We start from the raw sequence: 22,388 nt of genomic DNA, 5'->3' as shown, positions 1-22,388 counted from the left end.
TATAAGTGTATAAGACTAGGCTCCTGACTTCAAACCAAATGGGAGGGGGTTAAATAACACACTTTTTTTTTTTTCACTCATCCAAACTTAAGAGTGTTCTCTTAAATGTGCTTTAGGAGTTCAGAAGAGATTAACATGGTTTGAAATGATTTAAGTAATAAAAATCTTTGCTAAACCGTTAAATTTAGTCAAAAATATAAAAATATTGGGGGGATAAAGTTTGCACAGAATCTGTTAAATTCTTAGTTTTTATTTATAAATGTTTATATAAGAATTCCATTTTATTAACATGAACTGCTGATACTTTCACTGGTACAAGACTATAATGCAAAAGGAAAACCTGTCTTACTTGGAGTAACTTTGCTGAATCTGAGTCTTTTAAAAAAAAGTCACTGAGAAGACTCACTCCTGTCTTAATTTTAACAATATATATTTCAGATACAAAAATTAAAAAATCGTTCTAAGCACTAGGTATATGGATGAATACAGCAGGTCCCATCTTCAAGAGCTTACAGTTTGGTATGAGAAAACAAATAACTAAACAAGGTCATTGCAAATTAATGTGAGAAGTTCTATAATAAAAGTACAGGGGCCACAGAGGAAGAGGGAAACTTCAAGGAGGAGGTGACCTTCAAGGAGGTCATCCTGCGGACAGGCGAAAAAAAACGAAAAACCAAACCCGTTGCTGTCCAGTAGATTCTGACGCATAAAAAAAATAGGTAGGGACAAAGAATGTGTCTGGGAGAGTGAATGCTGAATCAGGGAGAGAAAAGGGAAAGACTTCCAAAAAACGGAAAACTGCAAAAGCGTATGATAAGGCACAGTGAGTGAGTAGTAAATCTGAGACCAAATTTGGGGTTTCCTACATTTACTTCTAGGTTTTCATTATCTATATGGACATAGTCGTCTTTACAAACAAGTCACTAGCCCATAATGGCTCTGAAATTGAAATATGAATGCTATGTTTAATTTTCTATATTTGGGTTGTTAATAATTCACTGTACACAACTATACTCATGTCATATAAACATCTTCCAATGTGAGAAAGTTTGTGATGACACAATCGTTTATATTGAATTTCACACAGAATGTTAATCACAGCACCACATGAACTACCTTCTATCGAAAAAATTAATTCAGTAAGGAAGAATATAGTCAGTTTGCTTTAGGGTTTAGTCAAAGATTACTGAAACAGAATTACTCAGAGGAGCATAAAAATCTGTGTAAATACATTAAGTATGAATACCGTGCAATTTGAAGGCCTCTTAAAATTTACATACATGCTTTTACACACATCACGTCATTTAAATTAATACAGCACACGCACGTATCATTTCAGGTTTAAGTTTATCTAATCATTTACGCTTGGATTTGTTATTCAAAGATCATTAAAAAAAAATTCTAGTCTAGTGAATTTCTCCTTAGAATAAAACATTCAAAAACTTGAATACCACGCTACAGCTGCAAAGTTTCAGAAAAGGATTTACAACTTTTCTATAGTAACTTTAACTGGAAGTCATGCCAAATTTCACAACTAGGAACATTTAAATGTATGTAATACCGAGCACAACATGGGCATGTTTTTGTTGCTATGAGAACCTTCTATTTTGTGTCAGAAATGCAGCCTTGGCGACGCAGTGTTTGCGCCTCTCCTACCCATGTTTTTCTACAGCTATTCCTCTCCTGTAGTAATAATAGTCTAATGACTCCGGTTTCCTCTTGCACCCGGCCCAGTTTTCCGTTTTAGCTCCAGTTCTCACAGGCTGTGCGGTCGCCTTTTCTGGGAGGGCGCAGAGGACAGGCCGGGAGCAAACGCCGAGGGCAGGAGCGGGGTTGGGCCGGCCGTTCTGCAGCAGCCTGGGCGGCTCCCCTGCGCTCGGCCGCCGTGAATGGGAAGGGGAGGAGGCTCGCTTGCAGTTGGCAATCACCCCCGCGGGAGCCGGGCTTTTCACTCAGCAGCTCTACGGCTGCTTTTAAAATCTGCAGTAAAAATTCGAGCAACGCCACGTCGTCCAAACAGGAGAGGAGGGGGGAGAGTAGTATGTCTGCGATGTCCCCTGATGGAGCAGAATTATTTAATACTAAAGGGCTCGGAACCTTAGTAAAACTCCCCGAGGCCACAGGGCTCAGGCCGGGGCACTGAAGGACCTGAAATGGCCGGGAAGCGTGGCGAGCGGGTCTCGGGCTGCAGAAGCGGGCTTTGGTCGCCCGAACGCTGGAGCTGCACGTGGCGGGAAAGGGGGAAGGGCGCGCGTTCGCAGCACTCCCCCTCCCGGGCCTCTCTCCCCAGGGTCTCCCGCCCCGGGGATTCGGAGCGGCCCATCCTCCCAGCGGGGCTGGAGGGGGAAAGGGCGCCGCGACCTAGGTTAACGATAGGCATCTCCCAGGCGACGGGCTCCGCACCAAGATGGCGGAGGATAGAGCATGGGAAAGCACAGGTAAGAGCCTCTGGGGAAGCGGCTGAGCTTGCTGTTCACCGCGACCCGGGGCTGCGCAGGGAAGCTCTTGGGGGGGCTCGTTCGCCCTCCATCCTGAGCCCCTACTCGCAGGGAGAGGGTAAACTGAGGGGAGGCCCGCCGCCTCCAGTTCCGAGGCTTCCCCGGGCCGACGCCTCGGCCCCGCCTCCCCCTTTCTTCCCGCTCCCCACCCCTCCCGTCTCCTCCTCCTCCCGCCCTCCCTTCCCCACCCCTCCCCAGGAGGGCCGAGTCTCGGCTCCGGCGCGGGCTGCGGTGAGGCGCCGGCAGGGAAGGTAATAATGGCGTCCTTGTGCCCGGTCACCGGGACGCCGCCTCCAAGCCCGGGCCAGGGGTTCCTGGTGCTGCGGCCGCTACGGCGGCAGCTGCCCAGGCTGTGGATACCGCTGGGCGGCCCGGGTGAGGACAGGTTCTGGCCGTCAGAATCTAGCTGGATCCTCTTCGGCCGCGTGGAAACCCCGCCCGAGCCCTGCCTGATGGTGTTTGCGGCCACCATTTTGCCTCCCTAGCGAGGACGTGGGAGGAGAGGTCACAGCAGTGCTTCGGCGTCTCGTCGGAAATGCATGCCCTGCGGCTAGTTTTGCGCCTCCCTCTTTCCCTCACCCCCGGCCTGTTGTCTTAAGAAACAAAAACGTAAAACAATTTTAATAAAGACTAAGTTGCAAAATCGAGTGGCCACGCTTTAAGAAGCCTGTGCTCCGGCCGGGCGGAGAGGCTCGGTCACTGTAGGTCATAGGGGCAGGATTGATGTGTTTTGTGTTTGGGGAAGCGGAAAACCGATTATCCACGTTTATTTGCAAGACTTTTAAATTGTTTTCATTGAGTAATGTGATTTAACACCCAAACGTTGATCACTACCTTCTCTTAGTTACCCGTTTTATTAAATTGTTTAGTAATTGACAAAGTCACCGGAAAAACAATATTTAAAAAACCATAAAGGAGTAGAGGTAAACACTTTGTCCGTGAAAAAAAATACTCCACCTTTGTTTCCTTTCTTGAGCGCTCAAAACACTATCAACATACCATTTTTCTCAGCATGAAACAAAGTGAATTCAGGTTAATAACTAATATTTACAAACGAAAAAACAGCCCTGAGATGTTTTTAGTCGTTTGTTGTGGCGATCACAGAAAAATAGCGGAGAAAAGAAACTGCCAAAGATCCGTCTTTTGATAATAGTAATACTACTTGATCTTTATGACGGTAAACCTTAAGAGCCAGAATTATTTAATAAATGCTTTTTATTTTAAAATGTCCTTAGAGTTGTATGGTACTGTTTAAAAAGCGTCAGGGTACATTGTAAGAGAAGTGATCACATATTTTTTAGATAATTTTAGGTAATTTGAAAGCCTTCCTAGAAAGAATGATATAGTTAAAAATTTCTTAATTGTGTTAAGCATATTTTGTAGAAAGAAAAATCTGATGAATACAATTAGAGTTAAAAGATTTTATTGGAAGAGTGAAGGAAACCAAAGACTTAAGGAAGAAATTAGTCCACAGGACTAATGGCTCACACAACCACAGACTCTTCTAGCTTGAGACTAGAACTAGGTGGTGGTACCACTACTACCGTTCTCACCAGGAATGAATCAGAAGGTCCCAGTTAGAATGGGAGAAAAATGTAGAATAAAACTCAAATTCATAAAAAAACAAACAAAAAAACCCAACAGACTTACTGGACTGATAGAGACCGGAGGAACCCCTGAGACTATAGCCCTAAGGTACCTTTTGATCTGAAACTGAAGCCACTCCTGCAGGTCACCTTTCAGCCAAATAATACATTGGCCTATAAAATAAAAACACTCATTGGAAATGTGCTCCTTTAAATAGTCAACTATATAAGACCAAATGGTTAACACTTACCCAAAAGCAAAGATGAGAATGCAAGGAGGGGCAGGGAGACTGGATGGATGGAAACAGGGCAGGCTGGGTAGAAATGGTGGAGTGTTGACATTGTGAGGGCTGTACGTGATGGACTCACGAGTCTGTTCCATTGGTTTATTTTTATTTATTAGATTCTTTTTAAAAGTAGAAATAGTGGTGCTCAGAGGTCAATTTATATCAATAAATGCACAAATACAAAAAGAAGAAAGGGCCAAAATCAAAGAAATGTCGCTACAGCTTGAACAAATAGCAACAAAAGAAACCCTCAGGCACTAGAAGAAAGCAAATAATAAAAATTAGAGCAGAATTAAATGAATTAGAGAACAGAAAAAAGAGTTAACAAGAACAAAAGCTGGGTCTTTGAAAAAATTAACAAAATTGATAAACCATTGGCCAGACTGACAAAAACAGGAAAGGAAGCAAATAACCTGAATAAGAAATGAGATGGGCGATATTACAACAGACCCAACTGGAATTAAAAGAATTGTGTCAGATTACTATGAAAAATTGTACTCTAACAAATTCAGAAACCTAGAAGAAGTGGATGAATTCCTAAAAACACACTACCTACCTAAACTTTAACACAGACAGAGGTAGAACAACTAAATAGACCCATAACAAAAGAAGAGATTGAAAAGGTAATCAAAAAACTCCCAACAAATAAAAAGCCCTGGTCTGGACGGCTTCACTGCAGAGTTGTACCAAACTTTCAGGGAAGAGTTAACACCACTACTATTAAAGGTATTTCAGAGCATAGAAAAGGATGGAATGCTACCAAACTCACTCTATGAAGCCAGCATATCCCTGATACCAAAACCAGGTAAAGACACCACAAGAAAAGAAAATGATAGACCTATATCCATCATGAACATAGATGCAAAAATCCTCAACAAAATTCTAGCCAATAGAATTCAACAACACATCAAAAAAATAATTCACCATGACCAAGTGGGATTCATACCAGGTATGCAGGGGTAGTTCAACATTAGAAAAACAATTAATGTAATCCACCACAAATGAAACAAAAGACAAGAATCACATGATTTTATCAATTGATGCAGAAAAGGCATTTGACAAAGTCCAACACCCATTCATGATAAAAACTCTCAGCAAAATAGGAATAGAAGGAAAATTCCGCAACATAATAAAGGGCATTTATACAAAGCCAACAACCAACATCACCCTAAATGAAGAGAGCCTGAAAGCATTCCCACTGAGCTCGGGAACCAGACAAGGATGCCCTTTATCACCACTTTTATCCAACATTGTGTTGGAGGTCCTAGCCAGAGCAATTAGACTAGATAAAGAAATAAAGGGCATCCAGATTGGCAAGGAAGAAGTAGAAGTATCTCTATTTGCAGTTGACATGATCTTATACACAGAAAACCCCAAGGAACCCACCCAACCAACCCACTGCCATCGAGTCAAAGGAATCCTCCAGAAAACTACTGAAACTAATAGAAAAGTTCAGCAGAGTATTGGGATACAAGATAAACATACAAAAATCAGTTGGATTCCTCTACACCAACAAAAAGAACATCAAAGAGGAAAGCACCAAATCAATGCCATTTACAGTAGCCCCCAAGAAGATAAAATACTTAGGAATAAATCTTACCAGACATGTAAAAGACTTATACAAAGAAAACTACAGTACACTTCTGCAAAAAACCAAAAGAGACTTACATAAGTGGAAAAACATACCTTGGTCATGGATAGGAAGACTTAGCATTATAAAAATGTCTATTCTACCAAAAGCGATCTATACATTTAATGCAATTCCAGTCCAAACCCCAACAACATTCTTTAATGAGATAGAGAAGCAAATCACCGACTTCGTATGGAAGGGAAAGAGGCCTCCGATAAATAAGGCATTACTGAAAAAGAACAAACTGAGAGGCCTTACTTTACCTGATTTTAGAATTTATTATACCACCACAGTAGTCAAAACAGCCTGGGACTGGTATGACCAGAGATACATAGACCAATGGAACAGAATTGAGAATCCAGACAAAAATCCATCCACATATGAGCAGTTAATATTTGAAAAAGGCCCCAAAACAGTTAAATGGGGAAAAGACAGTCTTTTTAAGAAATGGTGATGGCATAACTGGGTATCCAACTGCAAAAAAAAAAGAAACAAGACCCATACCTCACTCCATGCACAAAAACGAGGTCAAAATGGATCAAAGACCTAAATATAAAATCTAACATGGTAAAGATCATGGAAGAAAAAATAGGGACAACGTTAGGAGCCCTAATACATGGCATAAACAGTATAGAAAACATTATGAAGAATGTAGAAGAAAAACTAGGTAACGGGGAGCTCCTAAAAATCAAACACCTATGCTCATCCAAAGACTTCACCAAAAGAGTAAAAAGACTACCTACAGACTGGGACAAAGTTTTTAGCTATGACATTTCCGATCAGTGCCTGATCTCTAAAATCTACATGATACTGCAAAAACTCAACTACAAAAAGACAACCCAGTTAAAAAATGGGCAAAAGATATGAATAGACACTTCACTAAAGAAGACATTCAGGTAGCTAACAGATACATGAGGAAGTGTTCACGATCACTAGCCATTAGAGAAATGCAGATGAAAACTACAATGAGATTTCATCTCATTCCAGCAAGGCTGGCATTAATCCAAAAAACAGAAAATAATAAATGTTGGAGAGGCCGTGGAGGGATTGGAACACTTATACACTGCTAGTGGGAATGTCAAATGGTACATCCACTTTGGAAATCGATTTGGTGCTTCCTTAAAAAGCTAGAAATAGAACTACCATACGATCCAGCAATCCCACTCCTTGGAATATATCCTAGAGAAATAAGAGCCTTTACATGAACAGATATATGCACTGTTTACAGTAACAAAAAGATGGAAGCAACCAAGGTGCCCATCAACAGATGAATGGATAAATAAATTATGGTATATTCACATAATGGAATACTATGCATCGATAAAGAACAGTGAGGAATCTGTGAAACATTTCATAACATGGAGGAAGCTGGAAGGCATTATGCTGAGTGAAATTAGTTGCAAAAGGACAAATATTGTATAAGACCACTATATTAAGATCTTGAGAAATAGTTTAAGCTGAGAAGAAAACATTCTTTTGTGGTTACAAGAGCGGGGAGGGAGGGAGGGTAGGAGAGGGGTATTCACTAATTAAATAGTAGATAAGAACTACTTTAGGTAAAGGGAAAGACAGCACACAATACAGGGGAGGTCAGCACAACTAGACTAAACCAAAAGCAAAGAAGTTTCCTCAATAAACTGAATGTTTCGAAGGCCAGTGTAGCAGGGGCAGGGGTTTGGGGACCATGGTTTCAGGGAACATCTAAGTCAATTGGCATAATAAAATCTATTAAGAAAACATTCTGCACCCCACTTTGAAGAGTGGTGTCTGGGGTCTTAAATGCTAGCAAGCAGCCATCTAAGATGCATCAATTGGTCTCAACCCACCTGGATCAAAGGAGAATGAAGAACACCAAGGATACAAGGTAATTATGAGCCCAAGAGACAGAAGGGACCATATGAACCAGAGACTACATCATCCTGAGACCAGAAGAATTAGATGGTGCCCGTCTACAACTGATGACTGCCCTGACAGGGAACACAACAGAGAACTCCTGAGGGAGCAGGAGAGCAGTGGGATGCAGACCCCCAAATTCTTATAAAAAGACCAGGCTTAATGGTCTTACTGAGACTAGAAGGACTCTGGTGGTCATGGCCTCCAGACCTTCTGTTGGCCTGGGACAGGAGCCATTCCCGAAGCCAACTCTTCAGACATGGATTGGACTGGACAATGAGAGGGATGCTGGTGAGGAGTGAGCTTCTTGGATCAGGTGGACACTTGAGAGTATGTTGGCATCTCCTGCCTGAAGGGGAGATGAGAGGGTAGAGGGGGGTTAGAAGCTGGTGAAATGGACACGAAAAGAAAGAGTGGAGGGAGAGAGCAGGCTGTCTCATTAGGTGGACAGTAATTGGGAGTATGCAGAAAGATGTATATAAGTTTTTGTGTAAGAGACTGACTTGATTTGTAAACTTTCACTTAAAGCACAATAAAAATTATAAAGAAAAAAAAAGATTAGGTTAGTGCAGTGCAGTGAATTACATAATATGGCCCTTGTAGTTGTAGTTTTGGTAACTCCCACTAAATGATTGGGTGAGGACTATGCAAGTGAGGTGCTTATGGCCTGCTAAGGGGATTGGATAGCTTGCTAATAATATAAATAAGGTGCATGGCACCCTTGTGGTGTCACATGTTTTAAGTCCAAACTGGAAGTATTTTTGAAACTCTAATTCTCTAAAAATCTATGTGAGTCTCCTATGAATCTCATTGTCTGTTAGACAAAAGCCACATACACAACTTATTTGAGATAAATCAGTCTCTACCTTAGGCTTCTGCCAAGACAGATGAGGGATAATACATTCAGCTTCCTTTGAAGCCATGAGGATCCCTGGTGTCATAGTGGTTAAGTGCTTGGCTGCTAACCAGAAGGTGGGCTGTTCGAACCCACCAGCTGCTCTGCAGGAAAAAGATGTGGCAGTCTGCTTCCATAAAGATTTACAGCCTGAGAAACTCTGTGGGGCAGTTCTACTCTGTTCTATAGGGTCACTATGAGTTGGAATCCACTCAACAATTAGTTTTTTGTTTTGTTTGTATTGTTTGATTGAGAGGATCTACCCTTACGCCATTTGTCTGTTGCTCTGAGGCACTGCATTTGATTGTTCTGAGATCTTAACAAAGGATGTTACAGCCATATACTCGGCTTCATGTTTAGGCTGTGTTTTCCTGTCACTGCCTTAAAGTTGATCTTTGCCCAAAAAAAACCAAAAAACCAAACCCATTGCCGTGGAGTTGATTCCGACTCATAGTGACCCTACAGGACAGAGTAGAACTGTCTCATGGTGTTTCCAAGGAACATCTGGTGGATTTGAACTGCCGACCTTTTGGTTAGCAGTCATAGCTCTTAACTACTGCACCACCTGGTTTTCAATCTTTGCCCACAAACCATTTTTTATTTTGTCATCTGGAGAGCGTAGGAATTCTCAAAACTAGCAACTCCTGGCTCTTTTTAATTTAACTTTCTTTTGGAGCCCCGGTGGCTTAATGGTTAGGAGCTCAGCTACTAACCTAAATGTCAGCGGTTCGAATCCACCAGCCACTCCTTGAAAACCCAGTGGGGCATTTCTGTTCTGTCCTGTAAGGTCACTATGAGTCAGGATCTACTCAATTGCAATGGATCTCCGCCCCCCCCCCCCCCCCCATTTTCCTTTAAGCTTTAACCCAGAGCTTGCAAGAGCAACACTGCTTGGTTTTCCTGTATTTTTAGATGTTTGTTATAGCAGCACCTTACTCCCAGTTACTAAAATCTGTATTAGTTAGCTGTTGCTATTACCTATTATCATTTTGGGGTAGTAAATTATCCCAAAACTTAATGGTTTAAAACAGCAAACATTTATTCTCTCATACATCTTCTGAGGTTCAATAATCTGAGAGCAGTTTAGCTGTGTGATTGTGGCTCTGTATCTCTCATGAAGTTGTATTCAAAATGTTGACTTGGGATGCAGTAATCTGAAGGCCTGAGTGGGCTGGAGGATCTGTGTTCAGGTTTAACTCATGTGGCTGTTGGCAGGAGGCCTCAGTTCTTCCCTGGCTGTTGGCTGGAGGCCTCAGTTCCTCACTACGTGGGCTATGCATTCTTTCATGTCTTTTTGTGCTGCAGCCACTAAATTGAATTAGCAGGCTTCTAATTCCAAATCATTGCTCTTCCATTTTCATGTGAAAATTCTCCTTCCTTTGAAACTTGGAATCTTAATCACGTTCCATCTTCATCATCTAGTGCTGCTACAACAGAATTACCAAAAGTGGATAACTTTAACAAACAGAAATTTATTCTCTCTGAGTTTAGGAAGCTAGAAGTCCGAATTCAGGGTGCCAGCTCCAGGGGAAGGCTCTCTGTTTTTATCAGCTCCAGGAGAAGGTCCTTGTCATCAGTCTTCCCTTGAGTGGGTCTAGGAGTTCTAAACTCTTCTGGACCCAGATGTGCTCCCCTCCTGGTTCTTCAGCCTTGGTACTAGGAGATCCTGCTCCTCTCTGTTCATATCTCAGAAGAGATTGACTCAAGATACAATCTAATCCGATAGATTGAATCCTGTCTCATTAACACAACTGCCTCTAACCTTGCCTCATTAACATCATAAAAAACAAGGAAAACCAAACCCATTGCCATGGGGTTGATTCTGACTCATAGCAACATTAACATCATAGAGATTAGGATTTACAACATAGGGTAATCACGTCGGATGTCAAAATGGTGGACAACCGCACAATACTGGGAATCATGGCATAGCCAAGTCGACGCACATTTTTCAGGGACGCAGTTCTATCCATAACATCTATCTCTCTTTGTTATTGACATCTGTCAGCCTCCCCCTAGCTCATTCCTTCTTGTTGGTCAAAGACATGGCACTTTATCAGTTTTATGTCTATCCCAAATTCTGCCATCATTCTGGATAACTTCACTGACCACGTGGACCACCCATTCAACACCTGGTTTTATAGTTTCTTGTTCTTTTCAATTCTAGTGACCTTTACTTCCACTTCTTTTCAACACCCTATCCTGATATCTTTGTTCCTTCATTCTGTTGACTGACCAATCACCTAAACTTCCGTTGGTGCTCTCCTCCATTACAAGTGTAATACTTGGCTGTCGATCTTATCAAGACCATTAGTTCCTTGTCCCTTCTCTCCCCCACCCCCAGTCTATCAGTCAAACAAAACTGATTTGGGCTGTTAAAAATAAAATTTTTACAACATTAAATTTGTGTATGAACTCATAAGCTTTATTTTTCGGTTCATGAACCAGGGAATGTCTCTTCTGGAAGTCAGACAAGTGTTCCTAAACGCAGTGCAAAGTGAAAGAGTTTTATAACAAGGAAGTGTATATTGGACAAATGTCAGATTTTCTGGTGAGCACCTTCTTTCCTTATTTGAGATTAAGGAGAATTTTTTTTTTTTTAATGGCGCTTTAAGTGAAAGTTTACAGTTCAAGTTAGTTTCTCATGCAAAAATTTATGCACACATTGTTATGCGATGCTACTTGCTCTCCCTATAATGTGACAGCATACTTCTCCTTTCCACCCTGTATTTTAAGGGGAAATTTTGAACCAGGTTAAACTCAGTGGGCAGCTCCTCATTGGCTAACTTAGGTTTCTGTTTCCAGGAGAGTCAATTGATTGACTTAGATTTCAGCTCCTGGGAAGGTTAGGCATTTACAAGAGATAGAAGCTTAGGTTTCGGTTTGTTGACATGGGGCTCAGCACAAGCGACTCCTTTTTGGGCCTAGTTTAGTTAGGTTAACAGGGCTAACAAAGTAGAAAAGGAATTTATTAGAAGCTAGTAGGACGCTTACAGAATCAACAGGAAAGCTGGAGAACCAGGTTGGAATATAGGAAAGAACCAAGAGGGTTTAGCGGCATAGATCACAGCTAATGCCACGCTATACAGACAACCTGGTTAATGTGCCACTGCTCGTACCACTGCCACTGGATCCCTGCTACTAAATTCCTGCTGCTGTTTCTTCTGTCATCCTGATAATTTAAAAACTGCCCCTGCATTCTTGTATTACCTCAAGATCTGAAATCCTAGACAAAAGTATCTCATTGACTGCACCTAGGTCACATGCCTATTTCTTCACCACCAGGTGGTGGGGGTCGGGGGTGGTGGAGGGAGAGGATATACTGTCATTGGCTTATTTAGTGAAAGAAAACCTGTTGCCATTGAGTTGATTGCGACTCATCGCGACCCTATAGAACAGAGTAGAACTGCCCCAAAGGGTTTCCAAGGAGTGCCTGGTGGATTCAAACTGTCGACCTTTTGGTTAGCAGCTGTGACTCTTAACCACTACGCCACCAGGGTTTCCTTTAGTGAAAGGGAGGACACCATATCGTGTCAATATTATACACAACAGGGGTTTTCTCCAATAGGAAGAGTATTTAGACGTTGGGTGCTCCTCCCCGGCCAAAAAAAAAAAAAGAAAATGATTGTGTTAGTCATCTAGTGTAGCTCTAACAGAAATACTACAAGTGGATGGCTTTAACAAAGAGAAGTTTATTCTCTCACTGTCCAGTAGGGTAGAAGTCTGAATTCAGGGTGCTTGCTCCAGGAGAGGCTTTCTCTCTCTGTCGGCTCTAGAGAAAGGTCCTTGTCATCAGTCTTCCCTTGGTCTGGGAGCATCTCAGTGCAGGAACCTCAGGTCTAAAGGATGTGCTCTGCTCCCAGTGCTGCTTTCTTGGTGATATGAGGTCCCCAACTCTCTGCTTGCTTCCCTTTCCTTTTATCTCTTAAGAGATAAAAAGTGGTGCAGGCCACACCCCAGAGCAACTCCCTTTACATTAGATCAGGGATGTGACCTGGTAAGGGTGTTACAATCTCACCCTAATCCTCTCTGACATTAAAATTACAATCACAAAATGGAAGACAACCACAGAATACTGGGAATCATGTCCAAACCAATTTGGGGGGGGGACATAATTTTGGGGGGGAAATAATTCAATCCATGACAACGATGATGATGACCAACGTCTACTTTAGATTACCTACTGACGGAGCTGCATAGTCTATTACTGTTTTTAACTTTTTTCTTTTTTTTTCGGAGGGGGCAGAGTGGTATCTTCCTTTAACTCTCCTGATCCAACCTCAACCTTCTTATTCTCAGCAGGTGATCTGGCTTTGTACTACAAAAATAGTAGCCACCAGACTTTTAGCCCCCTTAACTTGTTACTTCAACCTTCAAACATACCTTCATCAACATTCTCCTTTCTTAACTTCCTTTAGTTACCTTAGTGGAAGAGCTGTTGCTTCTCTTGTTCAAGGCAACTTTTTTCATCCGTATTCATAATCCCATCCACTCTTGTCTGCCCGGGACTTTTCTTCAACAATTAGGCCTTCTTCTATTTAGCTGAGGTCCCTGGATGGCACACAGTTTGCGCTTGACCACTAACCTAAGGGATGTTGGTTTGAACCCAGTGGCACCACGGAAGAAAGGCCTGGCTGTCTATTACTTCTGTAAAGATTACAGTCAAGCAAACTCTATGGAGCAGTTCTACTGTGTAACACGTGACATCACTGTGATTCGGAATCAACTTGATGGCAGTAGGTTTTTTCTGGGGGGGGGCAGTGGTCTCTTTAGTTAAGGTTTATTAATACTGTCTTTATGCGAGATGTTGCTGAATGCAAGAGATATAAAGATGAATTTGTTATACTTTTGAGAGGCTTAGTTATTACTGGCAGAAAGATACAAATTTTTTTTTTATAATTTACTTAAATTTTTTTTATTATTGTACTTTAGATGAAGGTTTACGTAACAGAGTAGCTTCTCAATAAAGAGTTAGTACACATATTGTTTTGTGACATTTGTTACCAACTGTTCAACATATCAACATTCTTCCTTCTTGACCTTGGGTTCCCTATTACCAGCTTTCCTGTCCCCTCCTGCCTTCTCGTCCTGGCCCCTGGGCTGGTGTGCCCAGTTAGTCTCGTTTTGTTTTGTGGGCCTGTCTAATCTTTGGCTGAAGGGTGACCCTTAGGAGTGACTTCATTGCTGAGCTAAAAGAGTGTCCGAGGGGCACTACTCCTGAGGTTTCTCCAGGCTCTGTCAGACCAGTAAGCCTGGTCTTTTTTTTTTTTTTGTGAGTTAGAATTTTGTTCTACATTTTTCTCCAACTCTATCTGGGACCCTATATTGTGATCCCTGTCAGAGCAGTCAGTAATAGTATCTGGGCACCATGTAGTGTTCTGGGCTCAGTCTGGCAAAGGTTGTAGTAGCTGTGGTCCATTAGTCCTTTGGACTAGCCTTTCCCTTGTGTCTTTGGTTTTCTTCATTCTCCTTTGCTTCAGCCGGGATGGGACCAGTAGATGTATCTTAGATGACCACTTACAGGCTTTTAAGTCAAGGCAGACATTCTTCGGTAAACTAAGCTAAACTATTGTTTGATTTTCTGAAGACTTCAGGAGATATTTTTGGTTTAAAGTTTAAGGATTAAAGAATATTTCAGGCAATAATTTCTGGGGTTCAGCCAGCCTCCATGGCTCTAGAAAGTCTGGAGTCCATGAGAATTTTAAATATCTGTTCTGAATTTTCCCCCTTTTGATCAGCATTTCTCTATAGACTGTTTCATCAAAACATTCAGTAATGGTAACTGGGTACCACCCAGCTCTTCCCGGTCGCATGGCGAAGGAGGCAGTTGTTCATGGAGGCAGTTAGTCACACATTCCATTTCTTCCTCCTGTCCTGACTCTCCTCCTTCCTCTGTTGCTCCAGGAAAACAAAAACCAATTGTTGTACCTTGGATGACTGCTTGCAGCCTTTTAAGATTATACACGAACTAAGGGATAGAACTAAAGAACTAAACATGATATTAGGCCAAATAACTGGGATGTCCCGTGAAACCACGATCCTAAACCTCTGAACCAAGAAGCCAAATTCCATGAGGTGTTTGGTTATACATAAGCAGCTTCAACAGCTGCTCTTTTTGGTGTTGTTGTTGTAAATATATCTATTACACAACTTTTGCCAATTCAGCTTTTTACAGGTGTACAGCTTATTGACAGCAGTTACATCAGATACAAATTGATTGCAGTGTGATGATTTAATTGCAGTCATTGTGTAATTTGTTTAATATCTGATTCTCAGAACATCAGCGCATGTTTGTTTTGTTATTCATCGTGTCTTCAGTGCCTAATGTATAGTAAAAATAAAAAAAAATTTTTTTTAATGTATAGTAGGTGCTCAATAAATATTATTGGATGAATGAAGAGAGGTAAGCTCAGGGGGCTTTTGGATTACAGAGAAGAGGTGCTTTGCCCAGCCTAGGAAACGAAGGAAGGAAGATCGGGATGGGGAAAGCGGTAGGGTGGGTGTAAAGGCTTGGTGTGGAAGATGGCAGGAGCAGAATCTTAAAAGTTTAGAAGTCTGCCAGGACCAAAAAAGAAGGAAGTACCAGGAAGAGAAGGGAGCATGAACAAAGGTTGGGAATGGGGAGGAGGTGGAGATGGTTTGGGCAGTTGGGTGTTAAATTGTTACTAATAATTAACATCTATTTGGTTTTGCATACATACTTAGCATATGTTTATATAAATATGCTAAGTATTTTACACATATTATCTAATTTAATACCTACAATGTTCTATGAGGGAGATATTATTGCTATTTTAGAAAAGAAAAAACTCTGAGACCCTTAGACTCAGTAACTTGTTTAAGGCCACTTAGCCTCTAAAGGGTAGAACAGGGATTTGCTTTGGGTCTTTCCCGCTGCAAAGCCATGTTAAACTAGTGTAGTAGTTCCTAAACTTGACTGCTTATCAGAATCTCTTGACCTCAGGTTCCTGGCCCTACCCCAGACCTCCCGAATCAGAATTTCCAGGTACAGAGCTCATAGATACATGTTTATTACCAGCTCTTAGGTGATGCCCATGCAACTGGCTGGTACTGCTTCCCTCAGCCTTCGAGACCACTACATATGGTGTCAACAGCAAGGCTGGAATAGCTAAACAGATCAGGGAGGTGTTCTCTGTATTGCTAAGGGTCTTAGACTTTATCTGTAGGTGATAGGGAGTTTCTAAGGGTTTTAAGCTGGGAAGTGATGTAGTCGGATATGTATTTTATGTAAGTCACTTTGGCAACAATGTGGAAGATGAAGTTATAATATTGCAGGCAATGAGAACTTGTACCTTCAAATTTCGGTGACTGATTTCTTCCTTTTTGCCCACAAGCATTCTCAAATCTTCTAAATGTTTTCTCTTGGTCCTGCTATCCCTTCAGGAGTGAGTTTCCTCTTTTTGCTAGCTAAATTCTTGAAAGAAACAGGCATACTTAATGCCATGTTTCAATCAGTTCAAGAAATATTTACTTCTCCTTTTCTTCATTGCAGCCTGGTGGTGCAGTTGTTAAAGAGCTTGGCTGCTAACCAAAAGGTTGGCAGTTTGAATCTACCAGCCTCTCCTTGAAAACCCTCTGGGGGCAGTTGTACTCTCTCCAGTAGGGTTGCTATGAGTCAAAATTGACTTGATGGCAACGAGTTTAGTTTGGTTTTTTGTTTTTTTCTTCATTATTGCCTCACTCTTACACAGCTTTCACCCCCATTATCCTATGCCTTTTCTCTGAGTTTTTGGTTTCCTTCATTGTCTTTTGTTCTGGACAAATAGAGACCAATAGTTGTGTCTTAGATGGCCACTCACAAGCTTTTAAGACCCCAGACACTACTTATCACACTGGGATGTAGAACGTATACTTTATGAACTGTATTATGCCAGTTAAATGAGGTGTCCTACAGGACTATGGCCGTAAGCCTTTAAATCCAGAAAACCAATCTTGTGAGGTGTTTAGCTGAAGTATTGGTAACTGTGTTCCCTATGTGGTTTATTATATATATGGGTATACATGCATACACACATACCTGTATGTACGTATACCTATAGATACCGTTATCTGTGCATGTATATGTACGCACATTTGCATATCCATACACATATATGCCTATATACATATTTGTGTAACCACACACATATTTTTTGGTTGTTGTTGCAAAATTGTATTTGTCATATCCTTTACCAAAAATGTCCTTTTCTCTTGTGCACTTCTTAGTGATATCATTTACGTTGGTCAGATTGTGTGCACTTCACCCACATTTGATGCTACCTTTCCCATCACCAAAAATAACAGTGAGGAGCCCTGGTGCTGCAGTGGTTAAGAGCTCAGCTGCTAACCCAAAAGGTTGGCATTTTGAATCCATTTAGCCAGCCGTTCCTTGGAAACCCTATAGGGCAGTTCTCATCCGTCCCCTAGGGTCACTTTTTGTTGGAATGGACACCATGGCAAAGGGTTTGGTTTACTATCTTGAGAGTGCTTCCCTCCTCCCTCCTCCTCACCCATACCTGGTAACCACCAATGAGTAGTAGTCTCTCTCTCTCTCTATTTTGGCCTTATGAAAGTGGGATCATACAACATTTGCCCTCTTGTGATTGATTTATTTCACTTAGTAACAATGTCCTCCAGATTCATCCGTGTTATATTTCAGGGACTCACCGCTATTCTTTATGGCTGCATAGAATTCTATTGTATGTATATACCATGTTTTATTTATTCTTTCGTCCGTTGATGGGCACTTACCTTGTTTCCATCTTTTTTGCAATTGTGAATAATGCTGCAGTGAACAAGGATGGGCATATGTCTGCTCGTGTCTCTTTTATTAGATCTCTGGGGTGTCCTAGGAAACCCTGGTGGCGTAGTGGTTAAGTGCTATGGCTGCTAACCAAAGGATCGGCAGTTCGAATTCGCCAGGCGCTCCTTGGAAACTCTATGGGGGCAGTTCTACACTGTCCTATAGGATCGCGATGAGTCGGAATCGACTTGACGGCACTGGGTTTTCTGCGAGGGTGTCCTAAACCTACTGTCGTCGAATCGATTCCGACTCATCGCGACCCTATAGGACAGAGTAGAACTGCCCGATAGAGTTTCCAAGGAGCGCCTGGCGGATTCGAACTGTCGACCTCTTGGTTAGCAGTCGTAGCACATAACAACTACACCACCAGGGTTTCCTAAAAAAAAAGAAAATAATAAAAGAGACAGGAGCAGACGTACGCACGCCTATGGTGATGGGAAAGGCAGAATTGAATCAATGGCAATGGATTTGGTTTTTGGTTTTTAGAGTACATACCTAGGAGTGGGATTGCTGGATCTTTTGAGGAAGCACTATACCATTTTGCATAGTGTTGTGCCATTTTACAATCCCCTATCATAGAAAAAAAAAATTTTTTTTTTTTTTTTAAATCATAGATAAGGTTTCCAATTTCCCCAAATCCTCACCAGCATTTGCTGTTTTTTTTTTTTCTTTTCTTTTAAATCAGTGCTGTTTTTGCAGGGGTGGGATGGTATCTCATTGTCGTTTCAATTTACATCTCTCTAATGGCTAACGAGGAAACCCTGGTGGCATAGTGGTTAAGTGCCACGGCTCCTAACCAAGAGGTCGGCCGTTCGAATCCACCAGGCACTCCTTGGAAACTCTATCGGGCAGTTCTACTCTGTGCTATAGAGTCGCTACGAGTAGGAATCGACTCGACGGCAGTGGGTTTTTTTTTTTTTTTTTTGGTTTAATGGCTAATGACTGTGAGCATCTTTTCATGTTTGTCTTCTTTGGTGAAGTGTCTGTGTTATTGTGGTTTTGATTTGCATTTCTATAGTTACTACTGACTTTGAGCATCTCTTTATGTGCTTGTTGGCCATTCGTATATCTTCTTTGGAGAAATGTCTATTCGAGCCCTTTGCCTGTTTTTTAATTGGGCTATTGAGTTGTAGGAGTCCTTTATATATTCTGGATATTAAATGCTTATGACATACGTGGCTCCCAAGTATGTTCTCCCATTCTGTAGGTTGTCTCTTCACTCTTGTTAAAATCTTTTGGTGCACAACAGTTTTTAATTGTGATAAAATCCAATTTATCTAGATTGTCTTTTGTTGCTTACGCTTTTGGTGTCATATCTAAGAATCTACTGTCAGATACTAGACCCTGAAGCTTTACCCTATGTTTTGTTCTAAGAGTTTTATGGTTTTAGTTCTTACGTTGATCCATTTTGAGTTATTTTCATATATGGTGTAAAACATGCTTTGTCGGATTTTGATTTAAAATAAAAATACCTGGGATCTAAAGGAATAGAAAATTGAAGTCAGGGAGAAATCAGTCAACAAAGTGTTAGTGGTTGTTATGGATTGAATTGTGTCCCCCTGAAAAGATATGTTGAAATTCTAACCCCTGGTACTTATGAACATGACCTTGTTTGGGAATCGGGTCTTTGAATATGTTATCAGTTAAGTTAGCATGAGACCCAAACAGAGTAGGATGTGACCTGATCCAGTCTGAGTGGTGTTCTTATAAACGAGAAGGAGAGGCCCAGAGAGACAGCTTCAGAGGAGAGACATCTGTGTGGAGATGTATCTGCGTACCAGGCGACACCTGGCGTCACCAGAAGCCTGGAGAGACAAGAAAGGATCTTCTCGTACAACCTTGAGTGAGAGCATGGGCCTGCCAACACTGTGAATCTGGACCGCTAGCCTTCAGAACTGTGAGAGAATACATTTCGTTTCTTAGAAGTCACCCAGTTTGTCGTATTTTGTTACCACAGTTCTAGGAAATTAATACAGTGCATTTGCCTGTTTTAGGAGTGGTAGCTTGAGCTGCTGGCCCACAGACAATTCAAAAAAATTCTCCACTGAAGGTGAATGAAGGGCCTGATAGAAAATTAGTTTGAGTTTTGAATAGTTGAGTTTGAGGAGATGAGGTCTATAGTAGAAACATAGGACTGGCACTTGGGTGAGAAAGAGCTTAAAGCTAAACAAATTGGATAATCCATAGCATGAAGTTAAAATATGAAGACTTTGAAAGTGGATGATTAATGCATTAAATTCATGAAGTGTTTTTGTAATAATTTATATATTTGTAGTTGTTTATATCTTGAAAATAAATTCTTCCACTATGGGAATGATTAGTATATCATGGGGAATTTAGTTTATTGTGACAATAAATTACACAAGTGGCCAAGCTAACTTTGGTTTTGATTATCGTCATAAGAAAATCTCCCAAATGGTTTTATTTTACTAGAATAAAAAAAAGTGCTAAGTCTCTTTTATGTATTTTATGTGTCCCTTTCTCCATTTTCAGTTTTTTATTCAAGCTGTATGCTTCTCATTTTATCTTTATTTTCCCTCTATTTTTATTTTTATTCCTCTCTAGTTTGTTTCTCCAGGTTGCCTCTATAAAGAATGAAGATCAACCTAATTCTGTTCTTTAAAATTTTGGATCAGGTTTCTACTGTTTTTGTTGTTATTATTATGAAATGTTCCGTGAAGCTGGATAAGCAGAAATATAATCAGACTTATAAACCTCCGTGTCTGGTCAGAATTCCTACTTTAGTATAATTACATGACCTATATATTTTAAGATCCTGTGGTGGAAACATATTAAAAATATTCTGTAAAACTGGAGCAAGTATCTTCAGTAGGAAACAAAAAAGTAGGACCCTGAGTGTTTTTTCATTATGTGCCATATATTTAATGTAAAATTAGGTAATCTGTCTGTGCCTTGCTTTTGCAACTATGCATAAATATTATGCAACTTGTAAATATAAACATTTTGAAGAGTCAAAGCTTATTATTACCAAGAACTGCAGATGTATCAGTCTGAAATATCATGTATCATATGGTGTTATTTATTTATAATCAGTGATTTTAAAAAAGCAATAAGGGAAGCAGTGTAATGTGGTTAAAGTAATACAATCTTTAAATCCATATAGCTTTGGGCTTGGATCTTCAATTTGCTATTTATTAGATATTTGTCCTCAAGTCATTTGTTTAACTTCTGAGCCTTAATAACCTCGTCTGTTAGATAAGGATATTAATGCCTAATCCCGAGGAATTTTGTGAGAAGTAATCATAGCAGCTCACATCTAATGAGCACTCCTGTGGCCAGAGTCTGTATACATTGTTCCCTTTAATTCTCACAGCAGCCCTTTCAGACAGCTATTATTATTATCCTCACTTTATACCTGGGGAAACTGAGCCTTAGTGAAGTTGGTAATTTGTCAAAGCTGGTAAGTGTTTAGGAGATCAAAATCAGTTTTATCTGACTCCAGAACACTAGTTAAAAAAAAAATCATTGTATAAAACACCTAACTTTGTGTCTAGTATATGGTGCATGTATAATATTTATTTGTTCAAACCCATTCCCTACATTCTTCCTAGAAATGAACCTTTTTGTGCCAATTCTCACATATTTTAGGATACAAAGTAAAGGCAATCCCCAAGGTTATAAATTCTCAATGTAGGGTTGTAACGACAGTTTATGTATATAAATGCTTACTATGTGCCAGGCACTTTACATATATTATTTAATGTCCACAAGGACCCTATGAGATAAGTAACTATCATTAGCTTCATTTTACAGATGGGATACCAGGGCACAAAGAGGTTAAGTAATTTGCCCAAGGTGACATATGATCCCAGTTGTTAAATTGGGACCTGAACTCAGGCAGTGAGTACAGAGCATATGGACTATATTATTTATAAATGTCTTGAAGAGCACAGTGCCTGGTATATAATGGGTGCTCAATAAATATTTGTTAATTTTGTGAATAAATGAATGAATAAATGAACGATTGAAACAAACATGGCCTCTCCTTTATCCTGCTCCCTCCAAGTCTCTAGATAGCAACTAACTTATTCCGGTAGCACCGTCTGAAATTATTTGAGCTACTGTTTCTTCCCTACCACCTTCTTCTTTCTGCTCAAGAATTATGTAATGGCTGTGTTATTTAGGTTCTCATATGTGGCTGGAGAGGGTAGCGTGTGTCTGTAGTTACAGGTGTTTGGGAGAATGAGGCTGGAAGCTTGCCTGAACTACAGTGTGCAGTGCTTACTGGGTGTATGCATTAACTTTAGCATCTATGTAGTTTCTTAATTCATTTTCTCATTATTTAATCATTCATATAACAAATTTTATTGCACACTAAACACTGCTATGTGGCTGGCTTTGTGCTAGGGCCTGGGGATGGAGAGTGATGAGGACAGACAAGGCCTCTGACTACTGATCTTACAGCCTAATGGAGGAGACAGTCAAGCAATTACAATGCAGTGGGGAAGCAGAAGCTACAGGGAGCATGCGTCTATCATTTCTTCTCTTATCATTGTGTCAATATCCTAACAGTCTCTGCCTTCAGCCTTGCTCTCCTCTAATTGAGTTACCTTTATAGTAGCAAGAGTGATCTTCCTTGATTATAAATCTCGCCAGATACCCCCTACTTTATAAATCTTCAATTGCTATCTATTGCCCTTAGGATAAAATCCAAACTCCTTTAATGTATCTTTAAAAACAAAAACAAAAACAAAAAAACCCTTAATGATCTGGAGCCTGTCCCACCTTGCACTCTCTTCCCTAGCTGCATCTTACATAGCTAGAAGGTATGAGAG

The 22,388-nt window shown here is 40.7% G+C and overlaps 1 protein-coding gene across 1 annotated transcript in view; it reads left to right on the top strand.

Moving 5' to 3' along the window:
- The first annotated feature begins 1,698 nt into the window (after window positions 1-1,698).
- EFCAB2 (EF-hand calcium binding domain 2) overlaps window positions 1,699-22,388 on the top strand; it is an 88,369-nt gene continuing 67,679 nt past the window's right edge. Inside the window, exon 1 of the mRNA XM_049868589.1 lies at window positions 1,699-2,438. Coding sequence (XP_049724546.1) covers window positions 2,408-2,438 — 31 coding nt within the window. The 5' untranslated portion in view covers window positions 1,699-2,407. The remainder of the gene's footprint in view (window positions 2,439-22,388) is intronic.

Source organism: Elephas maximus, chromosome 24 (assembly GCF_024166365.1).
Source record: "Elephas maximus indicus isolate mEleMax1 chromosome 24, mEleMax1 primary haplotype, whole genome shotgun sequence".
NCBI classification, from domain to species: Eukaryota; Metazoa; Chordata; class Mammalia; order Proboscidea; family Elephantidae; genus Elephas; species Elephas maximus.
Note: the sequence above shows the minus strand (reverse complement) of the source record. Positions and strands in the feature narration are given on the sequence as shown.